General features: G+C 43.7%; 1 protein-coding gene across 1 annotated transcript in view; it reads right to left on the bottom strand.

The window, feature by feature from the left end:
* Window positions 1-11,083, bottom strand: part of LOC309384040 (calcium/calmodulin-dependent protein kinase type IV-like) — a 64,071-nt gene that overhangs the window by 6,273 nt on the left and 46,715 nt on the right. Inside the window, exons 6-10 of the mRNA XM_081937199.1 lie at window positions 9,994-10,084; window positions 9,256-9,330; window positions 6,915-6,990; window positions 2,477-2,603; window positions 1,537-1,689 (exon numbers count right to left, since the gene is read on the bottom strand). Coding sequence (XP_081793325.1) covers window positions 1,537-1,689; window positions 2,477-2,603; window positions 6,915-6,990; window positions 9,256-9,330; window positions 9,994-10,084 — 522 coding nt within the window. The remainder of the gene's footprint in view (window positions 1-1,536; window positions 1,690-2,476; window positions 2,604-6,914; window positions 6,991-9,255; window positions 9,331-9,993; window positions 10,085-11,083) is intronic.

Genomic DNA, 11,083 nt, shown 5'->3' with positions numbered 1-11,083 from the left:
TGAGGATTCATGGGAATGATCTTGAGGCATGAGGGGAAGGGATGCTGTTTAGCGAATGATCAGACAAGAAGGGGCTTTAATGGTCAGGAAAATAAAGTTAGGGAGGACCCATCCTAATGGATCAAACACTTAAAAGTGACTGTGGGAAGTTCGTATTTCCAGATTTGCAAAATTGACGTCAGTTCTTCCAGGTAAGCCAGACTAGGAAATGTGAGCTAGTTCTACTTAATTGTAAGGTTGCATTGCTATATTAATCCTGCAGATCTGAAATTATAAACCTCCTGCTGTCACTTTTAGCAGCCTGCTCAATTAGGGCGAGTCCTGTCTAAATTTTTTTTCCTGGCCATTAAGCAACTGAGGGTTCCCCCCTCTTTTATCTGATTGTTTCCTAGACAGCATCTCTTCCCCTCCTCCCTCAAGGTCATATCCCATGGGATGCTGGGTCTGTATGGGATTTACTTAACAATAGCACTGGGAACGCCAGAACTGCCACTATAAGTCGGCAGGGTAACGTGGTATCATGCTTTATGATTGCACTGCTTAGCAATGGAGTTCCTGGTTCCAATTACTGTTGGTCACCGATGACTGCTGGCATACATTTATTTTAATAAATTACATTAATTCATTCTCATCGGCACCCTGTTCTCTAATACTAAACCCAGGTGGCCGAGTGCCAATGGAACCAAGATGTGAAAAAGAGAAATAATAACTGCAATTGGATCCCTGTTACAAACATATGCCAGGCATTGCTAAGACTTCAGGTGCAAGAGAGCCCATCCACCACAGCCAGCCATTGGCGGCAGGTGTTTGTGTCTCAGAAGAATCATACACTTCACGTTTTCTGCACAAAAGGGAAATTTCAGGCACTCTATTTATACAAGAGATAGTCATCCCCCGGGTTTAAAAATCACCCTCCCTGCAAAAGGGAAGAATAAAGGAAAGGAACCATCATTCTGATCGTGTATGATTGTTAAGTCGGGACAGTTGTAAAATGGGTCGGTCCCATGTCTGATCCGATTTTATGATCTTTTTTTTTGCAGATTTTTTTTTTTTTTTTTGCAAATCATAATTGATTTAAGCGAATCAATTATGGTGGGCTATGCGCATGGTTTTGTTGAAAGCAAGTGCTGGTTTGCGACAAAACCGCCCTTAAAGGCAGTCACATGACCACGGGACACTGCAAACCGCCGTAAACATGGCCGTGTTGCCAAGGGTCTGAAAGTATCATGTGACTCTGTGTGTGTGTGTGTGTGTGTGTGTGTGTGTGTGTGTGTGTGTGTGTGTGTGATTCTCAGAACTTTGAATTTCGGTTGTACAGTAAGTAGCCCAAAGTAGGTCCATCATAACTTTGATCGAATGGTTATAAGTCAAGGCCCACCTGTACTGGATTTTAACCTGCCCCCATAGGTACCTGTCCTATGCTACCTTTGGGTGGCTTTCCTTGCACCCTGACTCTGAACCTCTGCCACCGAGCTTGGGCCCCTAGTTCCCCGCCCCCAGCCTCCAGACAGGTGCACAGGATACACAGAATCTTACCTTTAGTTTCCTCCTTGCATTAAACTCTTGCAGTTTCTTCTGGGTGCTGTCCATGTGAGCAAATTTAGCAGCTTTGCCCGTCACCCAAGGGTGCTCTAGGGCTTGATGAACTGTTAGCCTCTTCTGGGGATCCAGGACAATCAGCTTTTGCACCTACAAAGGCCAGAGGGAGATGTACTGCGACAACTCCAGTGTCATATCATGTGGGACCTACCTAGAGTAGCCCCACTGTGAGATAGGTGGCAAATGCATTTAACAAATGATAACGGATGTAAATATCCTTTATGGCATAGTTCCAGGAACCATCTCACCCCATTGGACTGGCCTGTCCCACTTGCTCCAGAGCCCTTCTGTCGAGGGGCCATAGTTCCCACCTCTGATGTAGATGATTATTTACATATTATCCCCAACAATCAGGATCCTCATTTTACTGGCTTTGGAAAGATGGAAGGCTGAATCTGTCAGGTTTCCAAAAGATGCCCCAATTAATTCATGAGCCTCGAGCCAAGTTTCAAAAGAAATCCGGTCGTTTATTAGGAACACCATTTCAGCAATACCCCTTTGCAGTGAGATCTAACCTCATTTTTATTATGGCTGAACTTTCCCCCCGTTTTTTCCCTCCCCTCAGTCTGTGTCATAAATCACATTCTCCAACGAGGTGCAAGCCTCACAAGCCTGTTGTAGTAATCTGAGATCCGACTCTAGCCGAAGGTATGCATGGAATGCGCTCCCCCCCGCCCTTTCCTCATCATTTTATGAGTTAACATAATCAACTTTGAGCCTCATCAGGATCGAACTCCAGGTTATGGGCAGAGTTAGCCTGCAATACTGCACACTTTAACCACTGTGCCACCAGAGCTCCTTAATGGATGCCAGAACAAGCAGATGCAGAGAGGGGCCAATCATCCGCCAGGGCAGTGCTCAAAATACAGAAACTCACCAGGTCCTTGGCATTGAGAGACACTTCATCCCACCAAGGGGAGACAAACTCGTAGTCACAATTTAGGATTCGGCTGTACATATATTGATCTCCTCTTGGGTCAAAGAAGGGTTCAAAGCCACATAGCCTAGGGAAAAAAATGGAAGAAACAGATGCCTATAATTTGGGGATTTATTTATTTATATTCTGCCTTGATTATTTTTATAAATCAGGTGGTGACCATATCCAACGCGCCTTCCTCTTCCTATTTTCTCCACCACAACAACCCTGGGAGGTGGGTCAGGTTGAGAGAAAGTGATTGGCTCAAAGTCATCCCGCTGGCTTTCATGCCTAAAACGAGACGATAACTCAAAAGGCTCCTGGTGACCGCTGGCCTCATTTATGGTCATAAGTCGAGGGTTACCTGAAGTTGGTTACCTGGGGGTTTAGCTATCTTCCTTTTTTCTTCTTCTTCTTGATGTATTTCATTTTCTTTTGCTTTTTATTTGTTAGTCATGCTGAGTTGCTACTGAGTCAGGCAGCCTTCATATGTTTTAGTCTCCAGTCCCCTAATCCTCTTTGTTGCTCTTCTCTGCACTCTTTCTAGAGTCTCCACATCTTTTTTACATCGTGGCGACCAGAACTGAATGCAGTATTCCAAGTATTCCAACTTTTTTTTTAGCATACCCTGCCCTAAATATACGGGTAGTCCTCAACCTACGACCACAACTGAGCCCAACATTTCTGTTGTTAAATGAGACATTTGTTATATGAGGTTTTCCCCATTTTCTTGCCTCGGTTGTTAAGTTGATCAGTTAGTAATCCGGTTGTTAAGTGAACCTGTCTTCCCCATTGACTTTGCTGGCCAGAAGGGCACAAAAGGGATCGCGTGACCTCGAGACATGGCAACGGTCATAAGTGGAAAACAGTTGCCAAGCATCTGAATTTGGATCATGCCGCAAAGGGCGCAACTGTGGAAAATGGTCATGTAAGGATTGCATTTGCACAAAATTTGGAAAAAATAAAGATATCCCTATGGATGAGAATGTGATTAGGACAGGGGTGTCCAAACTTGGGAACTTTAAGACTTGTGGACTTCAACTCCCAGAATTCCCCAGCCAGCCATGCTTCTGGGAGTTGAAGTCCACAAGTCTTAAAGTTCCCAAGTTTGGACACCCCTGGATTAGGAAAATATTAGAATGTGCAGAAATGAATAGGTTAACACTTGAAATTAAAGAGAAGCAACAATCTGATTATTAAAACATATGGGAATTATTTTATGAATGGTTAGAGAATAAATATGAAAAGTGGAAAAAAGCAGAGGAGTGAAACAGAGAAAATGTTTTTAACGAAGTTAAATAAGTGAAGAAGAGGATTGTTACGTATTAGGTATGGTATATATTACTATTAGTATTAAGTTAAGAACAGATACGGCTGTAAATTTTAATTGTTATTGTATAAAATATTTGCGCAAAATATTTGTATTAGACGACACTGTTTAATGGAAGATGATGTTTGAATCAGAATAAAATAATTTTCTTTTTAAAAAAATGGTCATAAGTCACTTTTTAAAGTGCCATTGTAACTTCAAATGGTCACTAAATGAGGACCACCTTACAGTGTTAAGGGTTTGTTTGTGTTTTAGCCTATGCCACTGTGATTAAACAACTCCCAGCAAAGTAGAAGTCAAAATATAGACACATGAATGATCCGCGATAATCAAATTGCAAAAAAAATCATAACTCCCAATAACATAAACACAGATAGGTGTTCCTTCAATAAACTACATTTTAAAAGACTTCTGGAAGAGCTCTGATTTAATATGCTTCCGAAATGAGGCTGAGGTTAATCTAGCTTCTCATTACTGAGAAACATTCCCCGCTGGCCTCATGGCATTGGAGAACTACACAGCATTTTTCCAGAAATGTTCTTATTGAGCTATCGATTCTTAGCCGAAGGAGGTGACCCTTAGGGCACTCTCAGTACCAAGCCAACCACAGTTTTATAGGTTAAAAAACAACAACACTTTAACTAGAAACCTGTTAGCAACAGATTTATTAGCCTCATGCAGCAGTTATGATGTGAGGATGTTCTCCGCGGCTCTGGGCACTTCATCAGTCTTTCTGCTGGCAAAAACAGTATGGCATAAAATCGTATTGCCAATCTGCCAGCAGGTGGTGAGCAGGGGTGAAATGCTACCAGTTGGGACCAATTCACCTGAACAGGTAGTAAAAAAACGCTACCTGTTTGGGTGAACTGGTATTTCCGACGATCAGCTATGACACGCAATTTATATTAGCTAGAATCGTTGGATTTCCTGCTTTCTAGCTAATCTATATTGCGTGCCCCCCCCCCCCTTCCCGGCTGTTCTACTTAACTTAGCCTCGGAAGGCTTTGAAATGTTCTTCTTTTAGTGCTGCGTGGGCACGCCTGCGCACAAAGCGTGCACTCGGTTGCAGACTCCTCGAACCGGTAGCAGACTTCAGAGAATTACACCGCTGGGTGTATCGTTAGTCCTCGACTTATGACCACAATGGAAGCCAACATTTCTGTGGCTCAGAACTCAGGGGTTACAGTGAGTTGTGCTCCACTTTGCAAAGTCTTTTTTTTTTTGCCACAGTTGTTAAGTGAATGACTCCGAGTGTTAAGCAAATCATGCAGTCGTTCAGCGAATCTGGCTTCCCCCATTTGACTTTGCTGGTCAGAAGCCCGCTTGGAAAGGTTACAAATGGTGATCACACGACTCGGGGACACTGCAACTGTCAGAAGTACATGTCAGTTGCCAAGTGCCTGAATTCTGATCACATGACCAATTGAGATGCTGCAACAATCATACGTCACTTGTTTTCAGTGCTGTTGTAACTTTAAACAGTCACTAAACAAATGGTTGTAAGTTGAGGATTACTTGTACTCCTTTTGAAGCTTTGTGAATAAGTAAGGGTGTTTTTTTTACCAGAACAACCTTTGATTTGAAACAACCTCTCTTTTGACATTCTTATAGTAATAGCAATAGCACTTAGACTTACATACCACTTTACAGTGCTGTTATAGCCCTCTCTAAGCGGTTTACAGAGTCAGCCTCTTGCCCCCAACAATCTGGGTCCTCATTTTACCCACCTCGGAAGGATGGAAGGCTGAGTCAACCTTGAGTCGGTGAAATTTGAACTGCCGAACTGCAGCTAGCAATCAGCTGAAGTAGCCTGCAGTACTACACTCTAACCACTCTGCCACCTTGGCTCTTTTATACTTTTATACTTACCGTATTTTTCAGAGTATAAGACGCACCAAGGTTTTGAAGAGGCAATTTTTAAAAAAAAGTAGTAGGTAGATAAAGGAATAGAGAGGGAGAGGGAGAGAAATACAGTAGGTAGGTAGGGAGAGAGAGAGTAGGTAGGTAGATAGAGGGATAGAGAGAGAGAGAGAGAGAGAGAAATACAGTAGGTAGGTAGGGAGAGAGACAGAGTAGGTAGGTAGGTAGATATTTCCAGGTGTCTTTATCCATGTGTTGGAGAAGGAAATAGCTGACAACCTACAGCACCTAAAACTTTGTTTCTGCTGGCACAGCACTTGATCAATGTAATTCTCATCAACCACTCTAACTAAAGAGCTTTCCGAAAGAAAAAAATGTTTTTGCACTCTGGAAACCTCCCCAAAATGGCCTGTTTTTTGCAAAAACGGGCCTTTTTTTCAAATAAAAGGCATGCATAGCCTTATGGAGGCTTATAGAGTGCTGCTGGGGGCTGGGGGGGCAAAAAGCGGCCCATGTTTTGCTCATTTCTGCCCTCCCCAGCCCCCAGGAGCTTGGGGGGGCTTGCAGAGTGCTGCTGGGGGGGGCAAAAACGGCCCATTTCTTCCTCATTTCTGCCCTGCCCAGCCCCCAGGAGCACTCTAGAAGCCTCCATAAGGGTATGCATGGCCATTTTGGTGAAGGGGGCGGGGCGTCAGGAGAAAAAAAAAAAGCTGTATTCGATGTATAAGACGCATCCAGATTTTCAGCCTCTTTTTTGAGGAAAAAAGGTGTGTCTTATATTCCGAAATATACAGTATCTTATATTTATACTTTTGCCTATTCCTTTTTCTTTTATAATACACCGAAAGCAAATTTAAAAAAAAAATACAGCATGCCTGTGAGTGTGTTTGTGTGTGGGAGGGGGGAGTCAGAAAAATTTTGTGATTTTATTTGGAGAGAGAAATAAACAAGAGAGAGTGGGAGGTAAAGAGATGGTGGCTGAAAGGATCTAATTTATTTTTAAGTTGAAAGCAGAGAACAGCAAAAATTATGGGGGGGTGAGACTCAGCCCCTCCTCCAAAAAACAAACAAAAGAAAAGAAAAAAACAGAATAAGACGAGGCACATTTCACATCATGCTTGTTTGCTGGGCCACGTTTGAAAGGAACAGCGTGATTGAGCAATTCACAGCGACAGGAGTTTTGTGTCAAAGTATTTTAGCATTACTCACAAAATGTACGTTATGACGCCTACAGACCACATATCCACTTCAGGGCCATATGGTGAGCCGTGGAGAATTTCAGGTGCTGAAGGCATTTGAAAAATAAACAAAAGAGAGAATTGAGAGAGAAAGAGAGAGAGAGAGAGAGAGAGAGGGAGGGAGAGAGAGAGAGAGAAGTTGGCAGACATATCTTGGCTTCCATTTCCACCCCCCTCCCTCTTGCTATGACTCTCTTCCCTGCTCATTCCCCTAAGCATAACCGGTGAAAACTCACACTCCTTCACGCATGATGGGCAATTTTTTTGGATGTTTCCCAACCTGACACTTGCTATCACTTCCACTTTTGCAAACTCATGGGGAAAGAGAAGAGAGTGGCATGCTGTTATTTGTCCATTCTTCCCTGATGGCCCTTTGAAACAGAATGGATAAAGCCTAAAGATACCTGTAGCCCAAATTATCTGCCCAAAAGCCTCCTTATTTGAGTCAGGATGGACAGGTGATAAAATGAGGATGCTAAAACCGGATGACTGCTAGATGGTAGTAGAGCTCCATAAAACTCTCTCTCTGTGTTGCCATCTAGTGGTTACCTGAATGTCTGCAGGCCAGATCCTTTAGGCCAGGCAGCCATTATCTTGTTTAACTAAGGCAGGGGTGTCAAACTTGATTTCATTGAGGGCCGCATCAGAGTTGAGGGGGGGGCCAGGGGGTGTGGCCAGATTGATGTCACTTGTGTCGAGGGCGCCTGGTGGCCTGAGCGCTCTGCCAGCAAAAACGGGCTCCCATGGCTGCCATGCTGAGTGGGTCCTAGAACCTGTGTCTCCCCATTACTAGTCCACCACTTTCATCCTTAGCTCAACACCTTAGCTCTTGGGCTGAGAGGGTGGGCTTAGCTCAAAGTCCGCCCTGAACCTGGATTTCCCCACTTCTGGTCCAATAGCTTCACCAATAAATCCTGGCTCTTGAGAACTCAATGTTACTAAGCTTTGTGAATAGATGAGGCAGCCAGTTTGGTCTAGTGGTTAAGGCATCAGGCCATAAACTGGGAGACCACAAGTTCTACTTCTGCCTTAGGCAGGAAGACAGCTGGGTGACTTTGGGCCAGTCCCTCTCCCTAGCAGAAGGAAGAAGGGGGAACCACTTTTGAAAATGCTGCCAAGAAATCTAAGGGATTAGCCCTACTGGTTGGTTGGAGTCAACATTGACTCAACAACACACACACACACACAAACTGATGAAGGGAAAGGTATCTTCTATGAAATGAAGTTCCTATGGAGAGCTAGCTGATATTCAGAACATCAGCGGTTAAAGCTAAATTAAACATTCCATAAGAAACAGGATATTATCACCAGCTTTCCGTAACGGGTCTCGGAAGCAGAATATCCATATCTTTCTGTGTGTAAAAAGAGACCTGGTAACCCAATTCAGGAATGCTACCAGGTGTAGTATTCACTCACTTTCCCTACCAGTTCGCAAATGTGAGCATGCGCTTCGCTCACTTGCACGCGCCCCGTCTATACATACGCTCGGCCTTCCACACATGCGCTTTGATCGCGCGCATGGCGTGCACGGATGTGCACGGCTTGAAAACGTGCCTAAATAGCATAGAGGCGGGGTGGGCCCACGGTGATTTCCACTAACGGTTCCGGAGAACCGGTCCGAAGGGGCTAAATACCACCCCTGAATGCTACCTTATTAAAGGTTAGAAAGGTTCGCTTTAGTTTTTAAAAGGATAAAGAGGGTTTCCTCTAGGAAAAAATTAACAGAACAATTATTAAGTACGATCCAGGGTTAAAAAGGCAACAAGAGATAAAATGAAATACTTTATAGCAGGATTTCTCCACCTCAGAAACTTTTAAGATGGGTGGACTTCAACTCTCAGAATTCAACAGGCTGGGAGTTGAAGTTCACCCTTCTTAAAATTGCTGATGTTGAGAAACACGGCTTTATAGAATAAAATAGTGCCTGAATCAGATGACACTTTCTATCATTTACAGTTTACACACTGGTTTGGGAACAGTAACAAGAAACAGATTTTGGGTGGAATAATACTGGTTGGTAATCTGAAAAAACCCACCAGATCTGAGTTGCAAATCTTCACATGACCACTAGGAAGCAGTAGAGAGAGAGAAAGTCTAACATTTTGCTGCCATCTACTGGACATCTGGATTTTCACACCCCAAATATAGCACTCCTGCAAAAGATGTTTTTTTAAAGAGCCCAGTTGCTTATAAAGCTGGGCACTTTCTTCTTAGAAATAGGGCCCAGAGTAATGAATGAACTCCCCTTCCTCTTGCACCCATACCTCCTTAACCTGGATAGAGTTCCCCATTGCTTTCCATCACATACTCACCACAGTATCCTGGTGTGCCACATACGGTTTTCATCGTATCTTGCTCATCCATAATTTTAGATAAACCGAAATCACCTGGAAGAAAACAGAGGTGGTTATGTGTGAAAGAGAATATTTCATCATAAATATCGGTCAATTGCCAAGCATCTGAATTTTGATCACATGACCCTGGCGATGATGTAACGGTTGTAAGTGTGAAAAGCGATCATAAGTCACTTTTTCAGTGATGTAACTCTGAACGGCCAACAAACAAATTGTTACAAGTCATTGTGGTTCTGTGTCAGTGCTGTTAAATTATTCAACCCATAATTTAAGGTATAATCTGATGGAAAGAACACCCATTTCTCCCAAAATTCTGTTAAATTCAAAATCCTGCCATTTGTGCAAGCTGCATAATGACATTATAATGCAAACCATGTAAATTTATACAAATGTCACATTAGGTAACATCTTACAAAAGGTATAATAAATTCTTTTTTTTTTCTCGCTTTGGATCAAATTTCTAAGATGATTTATATCCTTTATATCAATTTACGTCAGATGACGTGAATTGACGCAAAGGACATAATTTGCAACGCCTGCAAACCGACATCATCACACAATTGATGTTAATTGCCATAATAGTGCATTTTTCTACCTAGTGGATATTTGCGAACAATGGATACCGCTCCCGCACCATTAGTCTGTTAAAAGAATTTCACTATATAATATTTTCTGTTTACTTCATCCCACACACACCAATTTTGAGAGGAGCATCGGGGGAGAGATCTGCGTAGAGAAGGTTTTCTGGTTTGAGGTCACGGTGAACGACTCCATTTGAATGCAGATACTAAAAGAGACAAAGATAGAAAAATCACACAATATTTCTGTAGTAAAAAGTCCCTTATCTCTATATGCTGTCAAAAAGGATTCCTTTGACACAAGCCAATGAATTATTTCTTATTTATTTAATGTTCTAGCTCGCTACCTGTGCTTCGCAGCGAAACCATGTGATTGGGCAATGCAGGAGAAATACGGTTCAATCTGTTAGCTCGGTGGTGGTTGGTTGGTGATTGAAACATATAAGAGAATATCGCTCCGGCTGCCTTGTATCTAGAAGCAGTTCCATAGGTGGTCTCAATTGTGGATGTAAGTCAAGGACTACTTAGAGCAGGGGTGGCGAACAAGTTTGACAAAAAGAGCCAAAATTTTAAACTGTGAGAGTCAGAGAGCCACACCACGCGCTCCCTTTCGGCGCTAAACCCGGAAGTACGGTCTTGCCCCGCCCCTGGCGACGCGACGACGCTTGCCTGCGCTCCACCAGCTCGGCTGGGAACGGAGACGTTTCCTCAGCGGAGCGGAGCGCCTGAAAGGGACGCAGGCTCAGCCTGCCAGGCTGCCACCACTCCACTGAAGACATTGCTGAGCAGAGAAATGTCTCCGTTCCCAGCCGAGCTGGTGGAGCGCAGGCAAGCGTCGTCGCATCGCCAGGGGCGGGGCAAGACCGTACTTCCGGGTTTAGCGCCGAAAGGGACAAAATCCAAACTTGGCAAAGAGCCACAGTATACAAAATAATGATAAGAGGCAAAGAGCCGCATTCATTTTGGCCGGGAGCCGCATGCGGCTCGAGAGCCGCGTGTTCGCCACCCCTGACTTAGAGTAATGCAGGTAGGCCTCCATTTGGGATCAGAACATCTGTCACTAAACAATGTGGCCGTTGCTCAATTTTACTATCTTTTTTTGGTCTTTAAAGGAGTCCAGCTTCCCCCATTGACTAATCTTCTCAGGAGCCTTTGGGAAGGTCACAAATGGCCATCATGTGGTCCTAGGCCACTGCAGCCGTCATAAA

This window comes from Natrix helvetica, assembly GCF_964273705.1.
Source record: "Natrix helvetica genome assembly, chromosome: 1".
Taxonomy (NCBI): domain Eukaryota; kingdom Metazoa; phylum Chordata; class Lepidosauria; order Squamata; family Natricidae; genus Natrix; species Natrix helvetica.
The sequence above is the reverse complement of the archived record's forward strand: the minus strand, read 5'-3'. Positions and strand labels throughout refer to the sequence as shown.